Raw genomic sequence first — 27,971 nt, forward strand, 5'->3', positions numbered from 1 at the left:
ACTCTTCTTTTCTTGAATATGACTGCTCCAGGCAGAGATTAAAAGTACGACGAAATAAATTGAAAGGATTATTAATTTTTCCTTTGCTTCATAGTCAATATTTTTCTTTTTTAAAAATTTATTAATAAAATTTAGGAAAATGCAAAGAAATTAATTAAAAAAACAGTATTAAAGATATTTGTTTTATTATCTAAAAATGTTGCGTTTTATTTACAAAACTGAAATAAAGCAAAAAGGCACTTTTTCTATCAAATTTTTTTTTTATTTGTGTTACAATGTTCTAGAAACTAATCTATGCAAAAAATACGTTTATTATATTCTAACAGGTACAGTACAGATGTAAATTACATTGTCACATAGCATCGTACATCACAATAAGCTTCTTTTTTTTCTTTGAAAAAATGTTAATGTATAAAAATTATCCACAGAAATAATAATAGTGATAATTATTATAGTAGTACTGAATAATTATTGGTCAATAAGACTAGTACCTGGATTGTTTCGATGTATTTTTGTACAATGTACATACAATATCACCTTTCTTTTCAAATATAAAATAAACAAACTTGAGATCTTTAATTAAACTACTTTATTACATCAAGCGTACATATAAAGACGGATTTACTAGACTTAGGCCCTAATTACGCTACATATAATTAATTAATCAATTAATAGTAGAGGGTGTTTTCAAAAAAGAGGTCATAAATTTTGCATTTATTGAAACAAGGTAAGAAGTTATTTAAAAATGTTATTGTACGTTGTACACAATATGTAGATAAGAAAGGTTGACTGTTTGAAACGTCTGTGAAGTTTCGTATGGTGTTTTAATTGGGAGTGCGGAAACTACTAAGCCTACACTTTAAAACTTCAGTCGCCTAGGAAAACTATTAGAGTTCAGCAAAGAAATACAATAAATTGTATTAGATAAGTATTAACTACTTAATTGTGCATTACATTACTATAATTATACGTTGCTGTATCAAATAATTCGTAGTAAGTTATTTAACTGCTTTGTAAACATTCTCAGAAAGAACTTAGTTACAGGTTTGAAACTCGTACTGTTGCCACTAGACTTGTGCGTTTTGTTTTTTTAACAACTACATTTTCAAAAGATAAAATGCAAGAACTTTGAAATTCAAGCTGCCGTTAAATTTTGTACTAAGAGTTGTCCCATATTACTATAATATGCAAGTGAATAATTTTCAAGAGGTGCCAGGGCATTGGAGATAGTGACCTGGTAAGTAATAACTACATTATTTTCCATTTGTATAAAATATTAATGCTCAGCCAAAAAATAGACCCTACTTTCACAATCTTTAAGGCCATAAAATTTAGTTTTTCATCCTGGAACATAGTTAATTATGAAATGTTAAGTAAGTTAAGTAACTTTTTTCTTTCATTTTTTTTTTTTTTTTTCGTGTTTGATAGCGTTTTCCACGTAAGTTCTTCTGAGTTTTAGTACTGTTCTGATATGATAATATGTCCGAAATTGAAATTAAAAAACCCAGAAACGTTCATTAAAATGAGAGAATTCATAGGGAAAAAAAGTATTTTTTACATAGAATATTTTAGAAAGAAAAAACGAGTTTAATCAAGAGGAAACTTGTGGCTCCTGTGAGAACAGAAATAAACAAAATGACAAAATTTGGGTAGCTACTCCAATATGTTAATTATTGTTACTATATTTTATTTACTTTTCTTTTCAGGGTGCATTTGTTTTGGTTGATGGGAAAAGACAAATAATTTTTATTTTTTTTGACAGTAAAGAATAGATTACAACTGAATTTCAACGTCTATTCTAGAACTCTTCCATTATTCAGAATTAGAGGTAACACACACGTAATTCTTTCTTTAAAAAATTATTTTTTTTCCCCCCAGGCATCGGAAAATAGCTATTTCTTAGATCAGAGATTTGTAGGTGTTGAAAATGTGCTTGGGTCCAAAGAAATATCGTTTATTTTATCTGTCAGTATGCATGATTTTCTAATTTCTGATCGAGTTCAGACTATCATTCATCATTAGAGGTTGGTCGGTCAGTTTGGTGTACGAGAGACAGTCAGCAAGTGTAGTATGTGCCAGAAGCATTGAAAATGGAACTCGAATCACCAAACTAAATGATGGTGGATGTAAATCCTAAACCGATCAGAAATAAGAAAGTAGAACGAGAGAATACAAATTTGTAACTGCTGGAATAGTTTTGTTCCCTGAAGACGTTAAATTCCTTGTCTTTCCATTCAATTCATAACTGATTGTTCGAGAGTGAGATTAAGTTCTAGATCTTGGTCAAAAAAGAAATTGACATTGGAAGAGCTTACGCTGTTTTTCCTTAAACTGTTCGATTTGTTTCTATATTTTGTATATTCGATATTTTGTAAATCGTCATTTCAGCTAAGCTTAATACAAGAAAAAATAATCTTACGTACATAAGTATACAAGCAAAAATTTTATAACCTTTTTTTAATGAAAACATCATCAAAAAGGGAAGGGAGTTAACAATTTATTTTTTTCTTAATAGCAAATAGATTTAATATTTTTACAAGCAAATATACATCATTTGGTCCTCCCAATGAATACACATTTAAAATATTGGGGTGATACGGCCGTTTAATTTAAATTTTTCAATTTAATTTTCTACTTCGACATATTTAACAAATATTTTTATGATAGAACTATAATTACTTCGAAATGCAAAGATTTTATTTCCTACAACCTTTGTAGTTTTTTTTTTTAAATTCAACCCTGATAGCTGTGTAGGATATGACTTTTCTTTGAAATTATCATCTTATTTAGAAATAGTAAAACACTAATGAGCGTTTAATAAATATTTATATCTAGTAAGAAAAAAATTTACTAATTTACATAAAGGCGAAAAATAGGCCTTCGATTTTTTTCCCTTAATTTTAAAATGTGTTTAAGTTTATGGAATGCATATCTAGGTTTAAATAAAAAGTTTTCTTTTTTTAAGGTAATCTAAAAGTGCTAAATTTTGTAAACTGCCAGCCTTTGTTTTTTAATATTTAAAGTACTAGATAAGTTGACTAGGCTGTTATTATTTGACTAGATTACTACATAATGTAGGTTGTCACATTACAACAAATTACCTAATTAAAAATTCATTGATCTTATTATCTCTAATATTCTAATTAAATTAAAGTCATTGCTCACCATATTCCTACTGCTACAAGATCACTAAAACTATCTATAAATATATTTTTTTTTTTTTATAATATAAAGTAAAAAAACAAAAACAAAAACTGGTCCACTGAACTATGTATTTTAAGAGCAAAATTATTCACAAATATAATTTTTTTTTTTTAATTATACTTTCTATAGTTTTTATTTTTTGATTATGTACAGATAATATCTTGTCGATATTCAGTTCTTTATATTATTTTTATATTGTTCAGAAAAATTGACAATTTTATTGTTCCTTAAGTAAGGCAAGTACAATTATCTAAATTGTGCATAAAAAATGGTTCTTTATTTTTGTTTAAAGTTTAAAATTTTAAGGTGATCTGTTAGAAATAAAACATAATCCCAACTAATATGTGGGAAAACTGTAATGTAGGAACTATTAAATACATTTTAAAATAATTGAAAAATATGAGTTAAGTGATGAGGTAATAAGGATCTAATTTACGTCAAATTAATTAAAAAACTTAATTTAACAGTAGCCGTTGAAGGTTTGGCGGTCTTAAAATTTGAAATCAAATGTTTATTTATTTAAAATATCTTAAAATTATTTTGATAATATCTTATTGGTTATAGGACTTGCAAAATAGTTTTTATATAATTGCGAAACATTCCGGATCAGAAGTTTACCTTGGGCAGAGAGGTGTGTTTACAGCCCAGCCTCTGAAGAAGCCGAACATCAGTGACAAAACGTATATGACTATTATGTAAAAAATCTATTTTCCAATAAACTACAATCAAATATTAAGAGTTCAAAACACTCAAAAAAAGAAATAAATAATATCAACATGAAAACTGCACACTTATCTCTAGAAGTTCTAGAAGTTTTCATTTCTTTAGAACTTCAAAACTAGAAGTGTATTATTTAGATTAAAGCGATTATTGCTAAAATTTGGAGCCGTTCAAGTCTTTTAACGAATTTATTATTGCTTTTGATGTTTTGGTTCATAGAAAAGCGCTTTGCCTTAACAAGTCTTTCTGGTTTGCAAAAAAAAATCATATTGCAGGCAAATATTTGTCAATTTAGACATTTAAGAACATACTTGGTTTTCTTTGGGAAATGCAGATGATTCGCTTAAAATTATAATAGGAAATTAAATTTTTCTTTGTAGGAAAAGTTTTCATTATAGCGATAGAACTTGCTAAAATAATATTTTCCTAAGCTTGATGGACTTTTTCTTTATGTTAAGGTTTATTGCTTTTTAAGGAACGATACGCTACAACAAATGATTTTGTCACGTGCTATAAAACTAGAGCAGCTAAACCAGTAAAAGTAACAACTGAACGAAATTTGTCATTAGTTTTTTGAAATTTAAGAATAAGTCCTGCAAAATCCTTTGTTTAAAATAATTTTTCAATTGTTCTGGTAGTTAGAATTTAAAAAAAAATTAATCAACTTATTTTCTGGAAATACTACTCAAGTTTTAAAGATTTTATTATATTAGTTTTCTTTAAAACAGAACCATTATTACTACTGTCCTATAATAGAGTATTATATGGCAGAAAGATCGATTTAAAGAAAGCGGTCTAAATTAAACTCTGAAGGTACATAAAGATTCAACTAGAATTGGTACAATAATGTGTCTATAATCCTGTAGTAACTGACTTTCAAATGAATTTTGATTTTAAATGGCTATTTACAGCCATCTTGAGCAAAAATAGGCCTTTAAAATCCAATAAAATTAATGTTTCTGAATTATTTTTAAAAAAAGTATTAAAAAACACTTTTAGTGATTAATATTTTGCCGATACTTACTGTATCTGTTTATGCAGGGCTTTGTTGCAAATTACATGCACACTTCTACTAAAAACGAATATTAAACGAAAAAGCGTGCAAGCAGGACGAACTAGTATGAAACTCTGCTAGAGATTGTCCTGCCAATTTGTCAACCATAAATGCAAAACAAGCTTGTCAAATTTCTGGCGTAATTCAAGGTAAATGAATTTTCTTATGACTAATTAAGCCTTCACAGGACCTTTCAAGCCTGCGTTATGTGTACACTGTTGTACATATTTATGTGATTGGTAAATTTGAAATTTGAATAATTTAATGATTTCTCTCCTTAACATTGTAAAGAGAACGAGTGCACAAATTAGCTCCGTAATAACTCATCCACTTAACTGGATTCATGATATGTATGGCAAAACTATGTATTTTAGAGAGAATTTTATTTTAAGCAGATTTATTTACATAGGAAAATAATTATTTTATCTTGTTAAAATTCTTATTTTGTTTTCTACAGAAGTTTAAACTTCTCAAATCTCAAATACTAAGCACAATTATCTATTATTATTACTATTATTATCATTATTATTATTATTATTATTGGTAGAGAAATATATTAAGAAATTGTTATTTAGGCCTAGTAGTAGAAATACGTTTCTCGAAACTTCATGACTCAGTTTCAATTCTAATGAAATTCTGACTTAAGATGTGAGTCAAAAAAATCGTTAAATTCACACTTCTCAGAAGGCGGCAGTGAATTTTAGGCATTATTCTTTCAAATTTAAAAGACTTTTTTAAAAAATGAATTGTTCCTCAGTTACAATAAATTATTATCTTGTTTTAGAGAGTATCAAACTCTCACGAATACTCTGTAATCAGTGATTTATATTCTCGAGTCATTTATTAGTTAAAAGTAGAATTTATTTATTGAAATAAACGTCTTGAACGCTTCGTCTGATACCGATGCTATAATTTGTATAGAGTCAAAAATAGAAAACCCTGTTTACTGAAGTATGCGAATACTTGTTTAATTGTCGTAAATAACCTCTTCAATTTGTAACCGGCTTTCCTTCACGAAGAGAACCAGTTTTCATAACCAGTTCAAATATAATTCTCAGAAAGCTGGTAAAATGATTTTTTTGTTGTGTCTAAATCATTCATGAAATTCCCACGGTATTTTTAAACTTATGATTTAAATTGTTTATAAAGATTACTTTATTGTTCTGGTCTGTCCATTGTGTTATGTCGTATAGCAGGTGTTCTGCGTAATGGTGGCGATGGAGGTGGATATGAGGATCCTCTGGGCGGTGCTGGAGGCGGCGCCAATGGCCTTGGAGGAGGTGCAAGCCATCTTCTGCTGGCTTCTTTCAAATCAGGTAATGACTGTCCCAACTGTGGTACTACTACTTTCAAAGTGTCAGCTCTGGAAATTTATAATTTATATTTCTCACATAGCATAGCAGTAGTTTTCACAAGGCATAAAAATATAACTAGTTTTTAATAAATGGTAATACTAACGGTTGTGCAAAGGCTTCATCAGAACTATGTGAATGTGGCCTTGCTTCAGATTCCACGCTGAGTCCACGTGAAACATTACTAATGGGTGAACAACCCTCTGCCATTTCTCCCGCCGAACCGCTATTGAAATTTTTAAGACTTGAAAATTTTGTTTAACGTTATTGTTTTCATGTTTTCTTTTATTTCATTATAATGATGAATTAATATGCTTAAAAGATTCCACTCAGAGACTCTCGAAGATATATTATCAAAGCAACTCAAAAATCAAAACTTCGCTGATAAATAATTGATTTTGCCGCCAGATATAAGCATTGTTAGAATAAAGTGATAAAGGCTATGTACTTACCTATTAGAATCTGGTTCAACTCTCCAAGTGTCATCACTGGCTAATTTAGCTGCATTATACAGCCCTTCTGCCCGTCGGATACTTATCGCAAAATTCTATTCAAAATAAGTACAAATGTTATTATTATTAGTCAAAATTAGGCACATAATGTAAATCGATGTTTAAATAAGATTCAGATTTAACTTTTGCACAGCTGTTGCAGTTGTGAATTTCAATAAAAGATTTTTTTAAAAAACTTTTGTAGGGAAGGTGTATAACCCAAAACTAGGTTATTAGGCTTTCTAGGAAATCCCATGAGAGTGAATAGAATAGCAGTTTTGTGGAGTCAGACACCCCTTTTTCTAATGCCCTCAGGAAGGAGATTCTCCCCGCATTTCTCTCCTCAGCTTTCCAGATATATCGTCCCAAATTAAGAAGTGGAGTGACCTAGATAGAGTGTATAACCTTCCAAAACTGGTAACCACCCAGACTCTCTAGAGGACTCCCAGGAGAGCGACGTTAGGGCAATTAGGGTTCTATTTCCTGAAGGCAGATCATTCATTATGTGAGCGTTACTCTAAACATTAATAGGTGTTTGTATTCCTAGTTGTTACGCTGGATACCTGAGGGGGCGCCAAGATTCCTGTATAAGTGGCTTATTCACTTCCCCCTCTTGAAAAAATCATCTTAAATTGTCTTACCTTAATTGTTTTTTGGTCGGATGAAACAAGTAAAAAAGCCGTAATCGGTGCAGCATATTCCGATAAGTAAACAACCGCCAAAGTTGGTGTGTCTCTAGTTAATTCTTGCAGCACCAATCTATGGACTTGGTAAGGAGGACGGATGATCTTCAGCTGAGAACCGCGTGTGATCTTGCATATAAGGAGCATGTCAGTTAACAGAATACAATGCACTTCAATCTGACAAAAAAATAAATGTTTACTAAATCATTATTAAAAAGGCTATTAAGGCTATTAATGACACTATAAATTGAAAACGTTACCTTGCTATTATTATGCTCTTTAAATTTAAGATCAACTTCTGTGATTAACTGCCTCTTATGCAGAGGATTACAACCGGGCATGGGTTTTCCCAAATCTATGTTATTATGCATTTTTATGATCTTATCCAAATCATCATCTTTTGTTTCCTAAGTATACAGTTTATCATTTAGTATTATTTCTTTATGTTCATATTGTAAAATGTTTTCTAAAATAGACTTACAATAACATCGTATGACTCAATCCTGGAAATCAATGTCTTTAAACTTTCCATATCCTCCTTGTGTTTAAGTGTTGAATTAACGCTGTTTACGAAAACGTCCATTCTTTCAATCTATAAAATGAAAAAATTATCGTATTTCTTGAAAATTTGAAAATGGACTATGCCTTATTTTCATATATGTAGACACAAAACATACATACATCTTTTCCTTTAAAACAAAATAACGGTGTAAATAAAATAATAGTTTAATATTCACAATCACAAAATAAGCCATCAAAACTAAATACTAATTCTAGAAATAACTATAAACTAATAATGTCGAAACAATGATTCAGTGAATTAATTTCCCATTTAATCCTTCAGAGGTAACATAAAATATCCCAAAAAAGATTTTAATCATAAATTATCTAACAACTTTTAATTTTGGCAGTAATTTAATGATTCATGCTCTACCTATGCAAGATACAGTAGACAAAATAAATATATTCTTTCTTTACCATAGTCTCCAGATTCTCCCTCTGCTTGCCCATGGTCGTATGTTTAAGGATAGCTTTCAACAGCAGAGAATATTTAGTTAATCTCTGCATAGGTTTTACTAACATCTCTATAAGGCGTAGCCGATGACAATCTTTCTGTGTTTCACACCACTAGAATAAAAAAATATCCATTCAGAATAATGTTCTGAACACATTACGAGTAAATATCACTTAATGGATGTTGAAAGCCAACGTAAAAAAAGTTCTCTAAAATAACAATTCCTTCGTTCACGAAGATTAAAAGGAAGTAAAGATGATAGTGATACTGAAGGGAGATGGATGCTAGAACCCCTTTGGTAAAATCAATATTATCTGAGAAAAACTTTCAAACTAAAGTGACAGACTTAAGCATTATGCCGAAGTTCCAATGAAAGGTATTGGCGACTCAAAAAGTCATTATTTACAGCGTAATATAGTTGAACTATTAGTCCAGTGGGTATACAAATATATGGTGCTCATAAAAATTCCAAAGTGAAGAGAAAACTATTGTCAGTTTCAGTCTTTTTCATTTGTCTTTGCTATGCTTTCGACCTAGGAACTAAGTCATCTTCAGAGCTTTCGTCGACTAACTGGACTTTCACATTAATTAATAATCTTACTTAGTTAAATTGCACTTAGATATTTTTCTACTTTGTACAAGGTAAACAGATGGTTTAAAACTGAGTGACAACTTCAAAGGTATTATATAAATATGCAATATTCAAAATCAATGTGCAATGGTAAAATTATGTCTTCAAGCAGGGCTTAAGGTCTAACTAAATGTGCAATGGTCAACATAAATGAATTTGATCTTGCTTCAATTTGTAGTTTTTTGTGTTAGACTGAGACCGTACACAGGCAGATAAACCCACACATACGCATGCCTCAAAAAGATGGCAACACACATACCCTTCAAAGACAGGCCACTTTGTAAAACCACTTTTTATGCGCTCAAAGCAGGTTTTTCTATTGGAAACTCAATTGCAAAAAATTGGCACAATCAATATCTCATCTTATAGATGTATACTTTCTCAATCTATGTATGCACAGAATGAGGAAGTAAATATTCAGATTATGAGGAATTTATTGGAGAGGAAACAGAAATAATGGCCAGTAAGTTTGTTCCACCACAAAAAAAAAAAAAAAATTGTACCCTTAAGTAGGAAATATAGTTTTAAAGTTTTTTTACTTAAAAGTTATAAAAATCGAAAGCTTTATTTTACCGCTAAATATGCTGTAAATAACTCATTTGAATGAGTTTTCTCACGGCAATATTTCTGGCACTCTCCTTGTTCAGAGCAGTAAAGAACATACGGCGAAAACAGCTCATCGCACTGAAATTATATATATAAACAATTATTACATATTTATACGCGCTTAATTTTATGACAGTTTAATTAGGTAATTTAATACCTTTAAGAAAGCATCTAACATTGTGCTGGGTTCTATTGGTGTCGAAGTTTCCCTTGCTGTAGCCAACATTGGAAGCAAATATTTAGCCCATAAATTTATATTACATTGAGATATTTCTTCAACATTACTAAATAGACGATTCTTTTCAATATCTGTGAGTAAGTTACATTTTTGTAAACTCATTAGGCATGAAAGAAAAAGCTAAAAAAAAAAAAGATAGAGAAAAATAATTCTTTAGACTTATTGATATTTATGAATAAGCATAAATTGTTTATTTAAATGTTGCGCACATCGGTAACAAGTTTCAGAGTGTGGATGTAAGCCACTTCAGTCTGTACGAATTCCCAAATAGCAGTCTGTTGTTGACGTTCACTGTCTGTTAAATCTGAATGTCTTAGCACAATCTCCTTCCAGTCATCCTCAAGTTTATAGAGTGCTACAGAAAAATATTGGTTCATTTATAAGTTGTATTAAAAGTAAATATTGTTTAATTATATAATTAATTTAAGAAGTATTGTTTTAATAAACTAACAGTAGGAACTTACATTCTTCTAAATCTTCGTCATGTTTATTACAAATCTGCGGTATGCCAAATTTACTGTAATTATTTAATTTTTCTATTAACAGCTCCATTTTACTATCCTACAATTTTTCCAAAAAAAATATTAATATTAGAAGAATTATTTTATCTTCTCCTATTGACATTTTGACATCTTTGGTTGAATCAACATATTAGAATAAATGCTTACTTTTGAATTTCCAAAAAGTCCACTCCACCGCTGTTTTGCTCCCTTGACTTTACTTTCAACGGACAGTGTTCCACATTCTGAATTATTTGGTCCACTGTCTTCAGTGCTAGCAGTGAAAAAACTGGTCCTTCCCTTACAACTCTAATGAAAGCCAAGTTTTAATTTGTATAAAAATAAAATTCTATTAGTAACATTCATTAATAAAAAAAAAAGGGAACTTTTTAATATCATCGGTTTTCTGTCCAATAAGTGAGTAGTTGTTGTGACATGAAATTTTGATTTTGACTTTCAAATAGAAATGTTTAAGAAGATGTATAGCTTTTCTTTCGTTCTTCTTTCTTGGCCTTATGGTGATTCCAAACTAGCCATCATGCTGAGGTTTTGTTTTTATGTAGTGGGTAGTTTGTCTGTTAGTAGTACGTTTTAAAGACACTGTCCGTGTGATTATATTTTAATGTTATTTCTCTTGATGTAGTTGTACAAGTATGGGAAAATGATTGGGTAAGTATGTATTGTGTTAAGTTGGCCCGAAGTGGGCACTCACTTCGCCTTCCACAGCTGGTCCCTACCGTTCTTGTTCTTGCTGCAGGCCAAGATGATTTGATTGGCTTAGGCTGTTGATTTTCTGTCGCAAGAGCATATGAAATTTATTTCTATAACCAATACGTGACAAATGGTGAGGTGACTAGTAGTGGTTAGTAAGTCTGCTCATGGTGCAGTAAGATCCTTCGAAAATGCTGCAAACCATGGTTTAACCGGTATGAAGGATTGTATAGAGAAGTAGGATTTTCCTCTAACTGTTTTCGAGGAATTGTAAATGTCAGACCACTTTCTGTAACAGATTTGTTTTTGGAAGTTTTTTTTTAGATCTGAGGCAGTTAGTGGCTCTGTTGGTGTTTCTTGGAGAAGGGTGGCCTTCTTTAGGTTTAGTTCGTATTGGTAAAGATTGGATGAATAAAGGTAGAGATAAAGATGAATAGCTTTAATTAATAAGCATTAGATTGAATTTCTTAATTAAGATTAATATTCTTCTGATATCTCTTTTTAAACAGAATAACGTGGAAATATAGTTCGAGAAGTATAATCAACTACAAAGGAGAGGAATAGAATGAAGAAGATGTGGTGAAATAGAGAACAATGTTGGGTTTTTTGGAACTGAAAATCCTGTTAATTCTGTATTCAGGTAAACAGAGGATTTGGGTGAGAAGAAAATATTAATTTAAATTTCAAATTAGAATAAAACTAAGTTGTAACTGTAATTTTTTCTTTTGTTTTTTAATTTACTAGAACACTCAAGTAGTAATATAGCATGTTTTTATTTAAATTTTTGTTTTTAATTTAAGGCATATCAATCAGAGATTACTAGCGCCTGGAGCTTTTTTCAATGATCTGCCGGCCTCCGGACAGTGAGCTGTACAAAGTTCCTAGGTAGAGAAAATGTAAAGGCTGGCAGCTGGATTCGAACCTGGCATCTCTGCGAGGGAATCCAGTGTGCTAATTATAGCTAATTCTTTCTCTCACAATTTCTTTTTTGTTTTTTTCAGTTACTGAGAAAATTAATAGACTAAGAATGGAATACCTGAGAAAAAAAAATGGTCTACTCGACATACTAATATGCCTATGTTAGGAATAGCGAATTTTAATATTTGTGGATGCTTCGTAGATAAAGGTGAGAATTTATCTCATTTCATTCAATCTAGAGTTTGAATAATATATTATTTATCATTATCGACTTGATGTCAACTCCAATTATGTTGCATAATTTTTTAATTGCACTTACCCGGGATGTCTTCCGAGAAGGGTGACCAAAAGTTTTATTACTTTTACTCGCCGTTTCTGTAGGATCTTTTTCTAAATAAAATACACATTATTGTTATATTATTAATACAACCAAAATATTGAATAACAAAACAACAAATATTACCTCTCACTGTGATATGTTTCCCGCCCAGCCAGGCTGTATCGGTTGTAAGAATGGGTAATGGTGTCTTATATTGTTCCAACATTACCTCTACATTACTTAGTTCTACACCTCTTCGGCTGCATACTGTTCCTAATGATTCTCTATAACATTAGATATGTTCATAGTAACTGCTTAGAATATAATAGATCGTTTATTGTAAAATGTTGCAAAATTCAGTATTTCTTACGCTAAAGATGTCCCTTTTGATGCCAATAAAAACTCATGTCCTGAATCAATTCCTTTTATTTCAAAAGCAACACTAAAGTATTCAGAACTGTTCACCTGTTATTTAAAGTCAACTTTCAGTATTAGTATTTATTTTATTTAGCTATTTTCCTAGCAAGTTGTTAGTAGGAAATGCATTTTACAAAAAAGTTACCTGCGATCTAGCTAGATTATGTCTTTTTTGTTGTAAAGGAACATTTAAATTCATGTCTGTATTTTTCAAACCAACTTTGTCCATATGATTTAAACTCCGGCAACGTGTCTGGAAATGTTAACATTTATTATATTATTCTATATTAGTTTAGAAGGGGCGAGTGTCTTACAATAGTTGTTTCTTCTCTGATCTAATAGGTTTCATTGTGAGTAATGCTTTCATTATTCTTATCTTGTTCTTGTATAGCTTTTTATTTACTTCAGGAAAATGTTCAGGATCTCCACTATAATATTTTCGATTTCTTAACTCCTAGTTAATATAAATAACAGAACTATTATTTTTGCTACTTTTATCGGATACATCTAAAATTTTAAGCAGGGGAGCTTTCTAGACATTTTATTTCATGAACCCTTATCCACAGTTCTCTAGTTTGTCTAGTTATAATTAAACATTGCAACCGTCATCAAACATTCTATTTCATTTTTGAAAAAAATCTTTCTTTTTAAAAAATGGCATCCAAAATCAATCAAAAATTGAAAGGATTGTTGAATTAAAAATACTGAGCAGGATCAAATATTCGGTATAATACACCTCAGCAGGTATCTTTTCTATAATGCAGATTTGGCTTCGGATTTCGCTCTGACTGAGTCTGGTACACCAATTTGTTAGTTGAGGATTTTCAGTTTCTTTAGTTTTTTATTAATCTAATACTTGGGTATGTACCAGAAACTTAGCATTTAAACTTTTTTCTAGCTGTTTCTTAGTACTGCCTATTTTAGGCTGAGATTTATTGTTAGCAGTAAGATTTTTGTTTAATATGAGTTTTTTCTTTTGCTTAATTTTTATCTATATAGGTGGAAATTTTGTCAAAACTAATTTTTGAAAGTTATGAAAAATCTTGACTCTAAAAACTTTTCTCACTTTGGAATTCCCCAGAATATATTAAAATCTATTTCAGAGCGTGAATTACTTCTAAATAAAATAATTTCAGTGTTTATTATTTCAATGAAAAAAATGTATGTCGAATACGAACATCCTACTAAACTTATATTGTCAAATACACTATTTAGTTGAAATACTTAATAAGTCAATTACTATATTTTTAATCAGCATTTCATTTTATCCTGAAGTAGAAAATGACTGTTTCAAATGTAAAACTAGTACTATTAGATTCAAATAATCAAACTCGAAATTATTCTAGAAATATGATAGCCCTAAAATGTGACTTAGTTTAATGTGTGTACTCTAATTAATCATATGTTTTTTTCTTTTTGCACATTCTGCAACTATCTAATATATAAGTGCATTGAAATTTCTTGCCAATCAATATTGTCAATGATCCTCATTGTCCATTTCCATACACATTCAAAGCCCAAAAAATGATGGCATTTTAGTGATGAGCTAAGTGAAAGATAGTTTAAGTAGACTATCTTTTAAAAAATGTTTGCATGATTGAAGAAAATTCATTTATTTTTTTCTCCTTAAATAAGGCAGATTTGATAAATAAATTCAGTTTACACACGTAAAACAAGCATTTCCTTCAGTATTTGCCATTGTAACTTCTTGTACTAAAATAGGATGCACCATCCAGTTGCCTGAAATGCAAGACATTCTAAATCCTACCAATAAAGCATCGAACAAAAACTACTTGCATTTTATTTTGGTTTCGTTACTTACCTTATTATAAATACATATTTACACCATGAAATAATAACTTGATTTGACAAAAAAAACACCTTAAATATACAAAATTTTCATGAAATTTTATTGGGATGGTTTATTTTTTTTATGTGAGATCTTAAGAAAATTATTCCTCCTTTTACTTCAACTTCTAAGAAGCTTTAAGAATTTTAGATAATCCAATGAAACAACTAGTTAAAGACGTTAAAATTTGTCAAAAATTACACGAAAAGAAAGTGGAAGATTCCATACAATGAACACATTTGTTTAAGTGGCAAATTATTGTAAGAATGATCATTACATCTGCACTAAATTATTTAAAAAAGCATTTAAACGTTAATTCAGGGTTTCTGCGTATTAAAAGATATTCTCCAATTATACGAGTATATGTCTTGTGAGAACTTTAAAACAATTTTAAAAATGAATATATTTCAATACAGCCAATTCAAGTTTAGCAAAGTCTTCGAATGTTTCAAAGTGAAAAATTCGGTAAATTATATGAATTTAGTAGTGGCCTGTTATTTCAGGAAGATAGTAAACTACGCAATGCTACTTTAATTAAGTAATTAACTGTTTCATATAATAGCACTTTTCCAAACTAGTACATTGCTTTTATGTAAAATACATAATTTTCTTCTTTATTCTTTTACAGAAAGATGTTGTTTTTTGCTTTCATCCTTAACATCTAATCTGATCAAAATGCTTACAGTTGGAGACACAATGAATAATAAGTGAGTTCTTTATTGTTTCTTTTTATTTCATTAGTTAGATATAGTTTCATATAAAGGGAAAAATACGACGACTCCCAATGAAGTAAACACTTCATTTATGGTTCACTTTATTTATGGTTTCCGTTAATTTTATAGATTGTGGCCTCATCTTTATTTTAACATATATGCACTTCATTATGGCATACATTCTTTATAAATTCGCATGAAGTTTTCTGATATTTCTAAACACTAATGCTAATCAGTAATTCATATGGGCTAATTTTATATGCATTTTTCAGGGTGTGTGTACAATTATGAATAGTTTAAAATGTACAACCTAATAACAAGGTCTAAATCAAATTTTGCAAATTCAGTTCTATCCACTGATTATTATTTTTCTTAAGACACGTACTTTTTTTAAAAATTTCATTCATGAATTCAGTTAATGACTCTTCCAGCGAAAAACTTTTTTCTGTAAGAAGCAAGGAATTTTCTGATTCCCATAGTTAATATTACTAAACCTTGTCATTTTGGGAAACTATACTAATTTAATTCTGTTTGATACTAGAATTCCATTCTCTGCTACAACTTTCTAATTGTCTACCACGCCCTGCCTAATTGTTAACTTTATGATGGTAACTAATCCTCTGAATTAATAACAATAAAAAAAAATGCAAAAGTATTCCACATTTATCAGACAGAACTCGGTAACTCCATGAATTATTTTTTTACCGACAAGAAGTTTGAGAATGCGTTAGCTCAAGGGAAATTTTATCATCAATTTTGGATTAAAACTTACCAAACTGTTATATATTCTTATATGAAAGCGAGTAAAAAAAAACATTAACTAGCTGAAATTTTAGTTTTTCTTTTATTAATATTAAAACTAATTAACAATTGAAAAATATTACATTAATTCAGGATGCATTTTAAGAGCTGTAACTGCAAATTAAAATAACAAACTGCACAAGCTGATAACAAGCAATCTACTTTTATTTGCACAGAAGCACCTAACATCTACACAAACTACACAAATAGCATGTTGCAATAGCGAAGATCTAATTTACATGAATTCTTGTAGAAGTTGGTGCTACGGCCAAAAATATGCTCATCGTGGCAGTAATAAATTCCGGAGGATCGGCATCTGCAGGCAATGGAGTCATTTCTGAAACAAATAATTTTTTTTTCTCATTCTCTGAACGTCAATTTCATTTAAATGCGGATAACGGGAGGTGGTAATAAATCTGCATTCTTACTTTCTTTTTCTTTTGAGGCGTTCAAGTGCCTTTACACGAGGAATTGAAAATAAAGTTCTGAATGAAAGTGGCAATGAGCTGACATCCATGAAATGATCTATTGGTTCTTTTTAAAAAAGCTAAGACGTTCAACGGGAGCCCAACAAAATGCATTAATTCACTATGAGCCACGCTGCGGATTAACTAATCCAACCATAGAGCCCCCATAGTGTGGTCATATACCTCCATTCTGAAGGGCTTTGAATAAAGAAGTTGAATATATTGGAAGATGAGACATCTTGACAAAACGTAATTATCCATTAGACGATGCATTACTAAACCAATCTTAAAATGTTAAATTAGAGGCCAATATTATAACAAATTTACTGGTATGAGGTCCTCTGATTTAGAGATATTATTAATAAAAATTGCATAGAAAATTCAATTTTACACTAACTTGAAATAAAGAGATCAGCAAGAAAAGAATATGAGGTAGCAAATTAGAACCGTAGACACGCTGTAACCAATCATTTTTCTTGTAAAGGACATTGTATTTTAGAACTGGGCAACTTTGGCGAAACATACGTCAAACGAATATTAGATTAAATCATCAGGCACCTTGAATACGCAAATTAAGATTTCAATTAGAGGCATAACAAATGAGTGAACAATTTTAAGGTGACAGCATGTCAAACTGTTACTGTAATTATCGATTACTATGCTAATCTGTTGTATTGGTAGGAACATTACTTTATCTTTTTTGTGGTAGAACCTTTATTTGCACTTCTTTTTTTTTAATATGGCGTTTGTGTAAATATATTTTAACCTAAAACATATAATGAAGGTGACAAGAAATAGCTAAGTGAATAGTGCATTGCCCCTGGTTCAAGTTCAGTTTGCAGCCCTTAGATTCCTAGAGCTCTCGTACAGTTCACTGTTGTCTACATCAAGGAACCATCTTCCTTCAACCGAAAGAACACTCATTAAGGCTCGCAAGTCAAATGACCTCTGACGTTGACGAGTATTAGATAAAATAGTGCTAAACAAAATACAATAATAAAATGATAGAGAAAAAAAAGTTGTCCCATCTTCTTAGTAGCCGCTAAATATACTTCTTAATTTTTATACAAAATGATCATAAAAAATGACAAGATTAATTAAAGCTTTTTAATAACTTACAGAAGCATTGAATGTGCACTGAAGGAGATTAAACTCCTGCTCGTTTCATTACTAATGCACAAATTTCAAGTGGAAATTCTTATGTTTTTGGCATCGTGGCAAGTCTGTGCAGAGTAGTACTGCGAGGAGTTCCTTTATCGTTCCATTATTCTATGTCATTCCTAAGGAATGAAAAAGCCCTAATGAAACTAAAAGCAGCTAAACAGTCAGATGAAAAATTACCAAAAATATTAAGAGAAAGTAAAAAAAAAAAGCATAGTTTGTCGCATCGAATCTCCTGGTGCATTTAGCATTTCATTCACAGACACTGATATTAAAGAACATTATTTACACCTGTGCAATCCTTAACAAAAAAGTTAAGAAAAAAATTATTTTATATATATAATTATTATATATGTATATCTTTTCTCAAAGAATTTTAAAGATTTTGTATAATTACCTTTTGGAAACTTAAATATTCCAACTTACAGCTGGTGTACATGATGAAAAGTCTAATACCATACTTAAAAAAATCAGACGTCTTTCAATTCAAGTCAAAATAACAATAAGATATTTTGAAAGAAATAAGAAGAGTAATCATAAGTAATTTTGTCCAATAAAAAATAGTCAAGCAGCAAACATTCTTATCAATCAGCTGGACTGGAACCATAAACTTGCAGAGCCCCAGTGTGAGACTATCGAACTTGGGATCTTTGGACTAGAGGGCAACCTATTCTCCCATTGTTATTTTTGAATTTTGGCTGATTTGTACTCTATCCTGGCGAATTAAAAATAGAAATAGATTCGAACTTTCACTAATAGAAGCAATTATTACTATCGTAATAAAAGATCGTTGGTAAAGATATTGCAATTTAACAAAACTGATTAGATTGTTGAAAAAAATCGTGATCTTGGTAAATTGTACATAAGGCTTGTAAGAAAAATTTAAGTATTGACCGAAACTTTTTCTATTTTTTGACAAACTGTAAACAAACAAAAACTGAAAATTTAGATGTGAGGCAACGGCCGCCGATTTTATTTTTTTTAATGCATTCTTTTTATGATCAACTAATTATACATTCATGCTATTTAAAAAAAACTTATCTCTACAAACAATTTTATTGATAATTCCATTTATTTCTTAGAATAAAATAGTTTTTAATTTTATGAGAGAAATGATTTCTGAACAATGCAGCAAAAAATATAAGGAATCAAGGATTTTTAATTAGTAAACCTTACATTTTCTTTAGACTATTTAGTGGATTTTCTCATTAAGTGAATTTGCAGGGAAATTCTTGTAATTTATGAAATTTTAGAGACGTTGAAGGGAGTGGAAATTCAAAGTGTTATATACCTATACCAGTAGAAGGGTACAGTTTAGGTTATCTATCATTGTACTTGTTCATTTCAAATGTAGTATCATTGATCGTATCAAAATAATGTAATTACTGGAGTTTTATTAAATTTTACTTCACATCAGTAAGTTCAAATCAAACTGCATTTAATTTAAACAATATTCTCAAAAAAAGAGTTGATTTCTTTGGATTCTCATGTTTTTTCCCATTACACAGCACACTTTTTATAAAAAAAAGTAATTATGGCTCACTCAAAGACGGCTGAATTAAGTATTCTATCTACACTTATCGGAGTTGCTGAAAAAGCTGGAGATATAGCACGAATCTGCCGGCAAGATGATCATCTACTATCCCTGCTTGTGCGAGAGAAAAGTGAATCTGAAAAAAATCCAAGATACGTGCATGACTTTAAGACACTTGCCGATGTATTAGTACAAGAGGTTGTGAAACATGAACTGTGTAGTAAGGTAAAATTTCTATTGTGTTTTAACCATTGTGAACATTATTAAGAAAGATTGTACTGATCTGTTTTAAAATTTAAATTTTAAGTTTCCAGTTCTAAATGGATATATATTCGGTGAAGAAAGCAATGGATTTGAGTTAGAAAACGAATGTGTTACAATTGAAGTCAAATCAGACGTAGAGGAGACCTGTGCTCTCCTTTCTAAGATTTTACTTGATCCTGAAGCCAGTAAAATTTTGGCAGAAGTCGTCCATTCCGAAACTATTGAAACTGATTGTACTGTTCACATTCCAGAATTACCTGCAGCTGTAGGCGTGTGGATAGATCCTATAGGTAATTATTCTGAAATATGTGTTTTCATGTGTGAGTATTAACTGAACTGGAAAATATATTTTTATCATGTTGCTTGACTCATTTTTTTGTTTTTGCTAACGATCGTTGTCTTCGTCTTCTTGCCGTCCGATTGTCTACGAATGTCTTAATAAGCACTGCGCTAAGATTGACAAAAATTATTTCTAGATAATATTTCAATCGATGATTTAATTTTGACTGCGCTTTGAACCGTCTGTGATGTAACATTTTCAATCAAGACATATTGAATTTATCATATTGAAATAATTATCTTTATATATTTTTGCAGATTCAACCGCAGAATTTATCGGTGGAAAAAATGGTGAGAAAGATGGAAGAATAAGAACTGGCTTGCCTTGTGTAACTATTCTTATAGGAGTGTTTGATAGGAATACTGGAGAACCAATCATGGGAATCATTAATCAACCTTTTTACACAGTTCAACATGAAAAGTAACTAGAAACATTTATGCAAGATTTTGTATAATTATCAACAAAAGAAGTTAAAAGTATTTCGTTCATATATTGAAGTTTTGATAATTAAATTTGTGTATTTATACTGTAGCTTCTAAACCACTTATTCAATAAAATTTGGATAATTGTTTCAATGTTTAATTAATTTAATGGATAATATATGTGATTTGGCAATAAGGTGATTGGAGAAGTACTTCCTTCTGATTCTATGGATGGATTTTATGTTGGGTCAACTAATATGTCATTATAATGGTTTTCTCAGGTGGCGAGGACGATATGTATATGGCGTTTGCATAAATGACTATAAAGTTTGTGGACCTGAGTATAAACTGAATACGAAAGAAAAAGTAAGTGTTCAAATTAAAAATAAAAATTTTAATGTCAAATAAGGCGAATTGTTTTTTTTTTCATTATTAATCAATCGTACATAACATTTTTGTCTTGGTATTGTTCTTAATTGTATTAAATTTCTTATGGTACATAATATTAGGTCTGTACGATTTTCATTGATGTTGTAATTAAAAATATATAAGATACGCTTTTTCCTCGAGAAGCCGTGCTAATTACACGAAAATGATTTATTTCGCAGAAATAGGTAAAGCATTTTTGTTATCTGTAAGAAATTTTTCAAACCAATTAACTGTAAACAAACTATGTGTAAGCATACTTTTCCATTCAGTTGGTGGTGGGACATACCTTAATTCGTATTTATCTTGAACTTTTTTCAACCAGTATTTGCCGATAACCAATAATTAGTTCATTATTCGCAGCTATAGATATGTGCGATTGTGTTTTACTTTCTACATTTAGTTTTACCGGAAATATCTAATTTTTTGAAGTCCCAGAACACAAAAAGCCTTTTTAACAGAGGTGTGTTTATTAACTTAATAAGTTGTTTTCTATAAACTATTTTATTTGAAACATTTTTTCACATAATCGATTTTAAATGGATTCATAAAAAAACAAAACAGATTCTTTGATTATTATGTTGGATTCACAACATTCGCTCTGCACTGCTGTAATTGTTCACAGAGAGTGGAGTCATGTTGCCTATCTTTGTGTAATCCCGACAAACTAATCCACTTGTTGTGGTACATCAAAGAAAAATGGTTGGGACGTTGTTTCTGTCCCTTCAGTTTAAGAAGTGCAGCGAATGGTTGGTTTGAAAGCATACTTTTCTTCTCCATCCTCTAGGGGACCCGAAAACCTAGTTCTATTCTGTTTCAGTTTTGTTCAGGTACAGAATTGCGTAGGACGTTGGTATGGACCCACCTTAACACGTGAGACTATTGCCAAGCCTAGTAACAGAAAGATCCTTCTTATAAGATTTCGCACAAATAATGTAGCCTCCTCCCTATATTGACGCATAACCTGACACCATTCTAACGCGTGTGACACAACCTTTCTATGGCTTTGAACCTGTGATGTAAACATGGGTCACCATTGTTAATTACACTATTAAAAGTTATTCGTTCTTTTTTTCAGGTAATTGCAGTGAGCTCATCGGAGAATGACGATATTAAACATAAACTTTCTCAAAATGGCTACAGTATTGCTGAAATTGCTGGTGCAGGTTATAAAATTTTTAATATAATAATTGGTGAAGTCTGTGGTTATGTTCTTAGCAAACCTACCACATATATGTGGGATATTTGTGCCGGACATGCCATACTGAAATCTATAGGAGGTGATATAATTGAGTTTACTAGTCTAAAACCATTAAAATATAAAGGCCATGTGGGTGTTAAAAATACATGTAACAATGGTGGGATTATTGCCTTTAGAGATCTAACTGTTAAAGAGGATATCATTGAAAGTTTGAATCTTAAAGGTGAATAATAAATTCTTATTGTGATGGAACTCCGTAAATATTCATTGTTGTTTTTAAATTGTTTTATATTTTATGAGATGATATTTATAAACTTTATTTTTAATGTTTTATTAAAGTCCGCTATTCTATAATTAAAATAATTTTCACTATACTTTACTTATAATTTAAGTAATGATTGAAATGTACGTTTTAAATTATTATCACACTTTTTACTATATAATTCATTCAAACTATTAAAATTGTCTTTTAAACGTTAGACACCTATACTCCCAAAAAGTCCTAAAGATTTATATTATATATTTATTTAAATAAGGTTAAGCTTCAGTTTCTTTAATTAAAAATTGAAAAAAATGAATTGCATAAATTAAAACATAAAGTTCCAAATTGTGCTTTGTAAATTTGTGTTTAATTTGACTTCTTCTATAATTCTTAATTTCATCTTGATAATACCAAAATTTAAAAAAAATGCCTTTTAATGATTTTTCTGCTGAAAATGCAGAGCAACTCCTTAAAAGTCATAAGATAGTCACTTCAACCTTATAAATTCTCTTCACAATGAATTTTTTAGGCAACTATAATGGAAAAATTTCAGCTATCAACTTAGAATAAACTCAACTGACTTTTAACAATAAGGAAACTGAAAATTAACATATTTCTCATTTCAAGAAAATTTCTCATTCCTTTTAATTTTTACTTCTTTTTTTTGGCATTAAATAAACTTTTCATTTCTTAATCTCACTTAAATTTTGATCTTTAGTGCCAAAGAGAAAAACTTCAATGTTTTTTTACGTTGGAGAATTCAAATTGTTTCCCTGACAATTTTCTCTTCCGGGAGACTTTTATCAGTCATTTTCTTTTTCATTCTTCCTTTTAAAATAAAATCTTATTGAATATGAATTATATTGTGAAATTTTGTTATGTCGGGCGCTTGTGGAAATAAAAATATCAACTATCTTGGTTTATTAAAAATGGGCATTATAAATAAGAGCATCGCATTTCTCGCATGGTATTAACTTTTTCTTTTTTTTTGGTGTTTCTTACGAAAAATTTTAGTATGAATAAATTCCAAGATGTTATCAAGATATTATAAATATCATCTCTTCTTTTTATAATATTATAAGATTTATATATTGAAGATTAGTGGGACCAATAATTTTTTGGACGTTCATTGGCATTTATTATTGTTCTAATTTAATCTATTTATGTGTTATCAGTATATTCCAACAATGTAATATTATCTTCCTAACCTTGACATCCAGCTTAAAATTCTTAGCTTGAATTAGTTATAATTCTAGTCAAATAATTTAATATACTTCTGTTGTTAAATATTGTCCATAAATAATTTTGTTTTGTTTATACTAGTAGTAAATTTTGCTTCGTTATGAAATTTTAATAAAATTACTTCTTTCTAAACTGTTCATTGTTATAGGTCTTTTCCAATTTCTTTCTAATTATTACTAAGTAGAACTAAAAGTCTCAAAGTCGGTTTTAGTAATGGACATTTAAAATATATTATCTTACTAATTGTTGGTTGTATTTACTGTATGTATCTGAGTGTTTAGATTTTTTTGCATTAAACGTAAGAACTTCCAAACCATAGTTGTATTAAATTCAGCTTCTTGCTAGAATTTTATGAATGTTGCAACATTATATTACTTTTCCATGAGATTTATTATAAATTATTAAATTGTTGTTTTTAAAGTTTAAAAATGATCTTATCTAAACTTGTTGAACAAACAAAATTTTCTTAGTAATTTAATTTTACTCTTCATTGAAGTACAAATTGTTAGTTAAGCTACACATGTTTCCACTCATTTGATAATTATAGTTCCAAAGTTAATTTGGCACTCACTGCTAATAGATTTAGAATTTGTAATCGCTTTAATTTGCTCTGTATTTATCTTATTTTATTAATCCGATCATAATGTATTTCAAAATGAAGGAGCTCTATAACTTGAGTTTAATTTTACTTTTTTTCATAACTGTTTATTTAAAAATTGATTATTTTATAATTCTTTTTAAAATCCATTGAAGAATCCCATTGCAATTCAGTTAATTATTTTGAGTAATTTAAGTAAACTATATAATGATTTTTTATAATTTTATTCTCGGACTATTCAGCTGTTTTTGGGCTTTTTAAGGGTTATTAAGTTTGAGCTAATGGTACAAATTAACCTGTTAAATTAACTTATCTACCATATTTATAAGTTACTGAATGAAAAATTTAAGTTGTAAAGCAAAAATACCATTTGCGAACTCAATTAAATAACAACTTTAAGTGGAAAGTTACCATTTACAAAGATCACTCCTCGAAGTTATATAAAAAAGACAATGTTATAAGGTTCTAATAAACTTTAACTAACTTTAAAGTACGTAAAAATTTTAAGATTCCAATTGGGTTACCTCTCTTAATTTAATTCTACCATTCTATTCTGGTAATTCTAAATCATTATTGTATTCTATGCGTTCAATGTTTTCGTAGATAACTTAGATGGGTATTTAAATTAAAGCAATCTACAGAATAGAATATGAATGTTATCTAGGTCGTTGACAGAGGAGCGTGCCCCGAGCATTTCTTTGTTTTATCTATAGTATTTAATGAAGTTAACATGAAACTTCTAAGTAATGTCTCTTATACTTTCCTAAGTATTTTTGTTCTGTGAGGCGTGGAGGGACCAATACAGCTTTTTTTCAGTATCTCATGCGACATTGACCCAATTTTTGCTTTTCAATGGTTTTGGTAGAATATGCTACTTCTTTACCTTATAATAATAATTGTATAGTGCTTTACTTATTAATTTTTTTAATTAAATTTACAAGAATACACAATTTAATCATAAACTGAAGTACCTACTTCATGGATTGAAGTTCGTCAGCGGAAGTTGACTCCTACTCAATTGTACTGTATCTTATAATAAAAATATATACTTCAAGCTTAAATCTCCAAATAATAAACTAATATATATAACTAAATACAAAATAGCTTACAAACAAAATTAAATTCTTTCAAACTAAAAATTAAATTCATTAATTAAAAAGTTTCTGTATTTCCCGGCCGTTACATTATATATGTACAGTTTCTCCCAGCTATGACCGTTCATATAGCGAATAAATTGTTTTCATCTGGTACACCTTTACCAAAGCGTGTTTTTTTTAACTTTCCCAAAATGGAACACACCGCTGTATAATGAAAATTTCCATTAAATTTCCATCTGCATTATAATGTAATTCATCATAGCCATAACTTCTATATACTGACAAACATTCCTTATACCAAAATAGTTTCGCGGCTGTTATTTCTTTGAGTGAATATTTTAGGAAGGCGTTCGTCAGGTAAAGTGAGAACTTTCTGTACATACTCATAGTGCAGTTTAAATTTATAAAAAAAAAAAAACAAAGGTTGATATCCAGTCTCCAAATATAATATATAATTTAGGAGAATTCTACGGAAGAGAAAAAAACTCTTCAGAAAATAAGTATTTAATTTTTCCACTATATCCTACCTCATGAATCCCTAGACTTTCGTACCGTTGATTTTAAACGCTATTAAAAATTTTAAATTTTGCTGATATAGGTATATTGTTCTTTTTTAAGTATTCTACTATAAACTCACAAAATAAAAAATTTGGCAGCACGTAACTTCTCTTCAAAATGATATTTTGAAGATAACTGAGGAGTTAATTATATTCCTAATTATTTATATTTCTTGCCTTTAAATTTCCAGCTCTTACAACGAGCTAATTTACCACCATTTCTAAATATTTGTATATATTTTTTTTTTCTTCTTATTCTATGCCTCCAAACTGATAACTAGCTCTAAATATTGAAGGACAGTCATAGTCTAGAGATTTACTCCATCGCGTAATGTATGAATCAATTATTCACGATCTATTATAGTCTATATTACTTTTCTCTTTGTGTGCAGTACATGACTTTGCATTCCCATCACATTATTACCGACCGTATGAGTTGCTTTTTAATTAATACTCAGTTCTTTGCACAAGTTCCGCACAAATTTGAACTATTTTATTAATTTTGTAGAATTTCACCATTGTTTTTACTTATATTTAATGACTCCTTCCTCTGCATTTTATTATGGAATAAAGACCAAAGAAACTCTAAAAAAGAAGGGTTTCTTTATTACCTATCATCAATAAACCAAAATTAATAATTTTGAGATCAGTATAATGTGATTATTCATTGTTGTTAGGTTTCTGTGTTCTTAAGCCCTATTACAACCAGCCCTTTGTAAATTTCAAACTTCTCAAAAATAAAGTCATATTCTTTACCACTTACCCAACACGATTATATTGGATGGCATTTTTTTTTTTAAACATCACGACATTAAACATGAACAAATTTTCAGAGGATTTACAACAAAGTTACCATCAGATTAGCATTTGAAATTTGTTTATTTTATTTTCAAATTTGCTTCTTGAATTTGTACTTAGGACTGAGTGATTCAGTTTGTATAAGTTAATCAGGATTTTTAAAACACATTATGCAATTTTAACAATGATTACAAATATTGATTTATTGTTGAATCTTTTAGTAACGATTTTTTATTTGAACATCTTTTATAATGGTTAATTATTATTTGTTGGCGTAATTCTATTGATAAATATTTGATATTTAGTTACAGGCTTCCAGAAATATGTGATGGAATTATCTATAATACCATAGTGATATTTTCCAAAATTTATGTTTAGAAATTGATGTTACTTTGAAAATAAAAATTGTTTTTCATCCCTATCAAATTTTTGCACATCCCGCGATGTTTCTTGTTTTTGAGTTCAAGATTTATGTTTTAAATGCAGCAATTTTTAATTTAATTAATTTTTTTTTTTTGCAGTAACCATTTTCATTTTAAGAAGTTTGCAGCTGTTGATTTGTTTCACAATTATTTCTTACAATTCGTATATGGGTGTATGCTAGACCTGCTTTCAGCATTTCTGAAAACGAAAAATCGTAGTAAGGTAAAAATACATTTATTTTATTTTGGATATTACTGATTTTTGCCATTTATTTGTGTGCACTACTCACTTTCTTTAATTAATTACATAATATTATAACAATTACGAATAATTAGGGTGGACACCAAATAAAACAAACTCTACAGTCATCTTTTCCATTGGCAATAATGTGCTTATTACCTAATATTAGAAAGAAACGCTAAGAATACGAGTAATAATATACAAAAGACCTACACAAATTAAAATAGTCGCTCTAACACAGGGATATCAAACTGGCGGCCCTTGAGGTAATTTTATGTGGCCCACGATGTACTGTAATAAAATTAAAATAGAAAAAGTTTTTATGAAGGAAATAGTGCTTAGGGGAGATCGAGGCAATATCGTACACACAATTCCCAGTTTTCGATAACTACTGAAGACGAGCATACACGTGGCCCAGAGCCTTTCCTGGGTGCCTGTGGATTGGTATAAACGCGCTAACTTAGATCCAGAGTTTGGAAGCCATTTGTCTGCCATTCTCAGTGGAATTCCAGAATGATTCGGCTTTATAAGACGAAGTTTTTTTTTTTTTTTTACCCTACGCCTTCACGGTCAATGGCTACTACGCCCATGCGACGTCTGGCAGCCCAATATAAAATACTATTTTTTTTGTGTGGGTCCGTGGGCATATTGTCCCGGACATCCTGCAGTTGGGAGCATGCTAGCAGGTGTGGACCGTTCATAACATCTCCACCACAA

At 29.8% G+C, this 27,971-nt stretch overlaps 2 protein-coding genes across 4 annotated transcripts; one reads left to right on the plus strand and one right to left on the minus strand.

The window, feature by feature from the left end:
- Nucleotides 1-1,941: 1,941 nt before the first annotated feature.
- On the minus strand, nt 1,942-16,559 carry LOC141447937 (pleckstrin homology domain-containing family G member 5). Its single transcript, XM_074115905.1, has 17 exons — nt 16,462-16,559; nt 13,005-13,112; nt 12,813-12,907; nt 12,587-12,726; nt 12,443-12,513; nt 10,663-10,803; nt 10,459-10,555; nt 10,204-10,349; nt 9,914-10,114; nt 9,724-9,834; nt 8,483-8,632; nt 7,986-8,096; nt 7,765-7,911; nt 7,463-7,681; nt 6,783-6,877; nt 6,437-6,556; nt 1,942-6,341 (listed from the first exon to the last, which is right to left on the minus strand). Exons 1-17 carry the CDS (start codon nt 16,555-16,557, stop codon nt 6,134-6,136), a joined length of 2,256 nt encoding a protein of 751 aa, XP_073972006.1. The 5' UTR covers nt 16,558-16,559; the 3' UTR covers nt 1,942-6,133.
- On the plus strand, nt 12,272-26,555 carry Ipp (inositol polyphosphate 1-phosphatase). Of its 3 annotated transcripts, XM_074115906.1 has the most exons (7): nt 12,272-12,331; nt 15,337-15,415; nt 19,359-19,609; nt 19,692-19,938; nt 20,246-20,408; nt 20,692-20,776; nt 21,915-26,555. In XM_074115906.1, the coding sequence occupies exons 3-7, from the start codon at nt 19,385-19,387 to the stop codon at nt 22,266-22,268; spliced, it is 1,074 nt and encodes a 357-aa protein (XP_073972007.1). In that variant the 5' UTR covers nt 12,272-12,331; nt 15,337-15,415; nt 19,359-19,384; the 3' UTR covers nt 22,269-26,555. The 3 variants fall into 3 exon arrangements, with proteins under 3 accessions (XP_073972007.1, XP_073972009.1, XP_073972008.1); XM_074115908.1 differs by lacking the exons at nt 12,272-12,331; nt 15,337-15,415 and adding an exon at nt 16,555-16,938; XM_074115907.1 differs by lacking the exons at nt 12,272-12,331; nt 15,337-15,415 and adding an exon at nt 19,102-19,266.
- The last annotated feature ends 1,416 nt before the right edge of the window (nt 26,556-27,971 follow it).

Source organism: Rhodnius prolixus, unplaced genomic scaffold (genome assembly GCF_049639745.1).
Source record: "Rhodnius prolixus isolate KJV_2025 unplaced genomic scaffold, Rpr scaffold_13, whole genome shotgun sequence".
Classification (NCBI taxonomy): Eukaryota; Metazoa; Arthropoda; class Insecta; order Hemiptera; family Reduviidae; genus Rhodnius; species Rhodnius prolixus.

Bases quoted from the DNA above. Each gene is read 5' to 3' on its own strand.
- LOC141447937 (XM_074115905.1), bottom strand. From the start codon at position 16,557: ATGACTCCATTGCCTGCAGATGCCGATCCTCCGGAATTTATTACTGCC. The intron at 13,113-16,461 runs GTAAATTAGATC...TAACATTTCCAG, and splicing joins CAACTTCTACAAGAATTCAT to ACACGTTGCCGGAGTTTAAA. The intron at 9,835-9,913 runs GTATTAAATTAC...ATATAATTTCAG, and splicing joins TGTTAGATGCTTTCTTAAAG to TGCGATGAGCTGTTTTCGCC.
- Ipp (XM_074115906.1), top strand. From the start codon at position 19,385: ATGGCTCACTCAAAGACGGCTGAATTAAGTATTCTATCTACACTTATC. The intron at 19,610-19,691 runs GTAAAATTTCTA...TTAAATTTTAAG, and splicing joins AACATGAACTGTGTAGTAAG to TTTCCAGTTCTAAATGGATA. The intron at 20,409-20,691 runs GTAACTAGAAAC...TGGTTTTCTCAG, and splicing joins TACACAGTTCAACATGAAAA to GTGGCGAGGACGATATGTAT.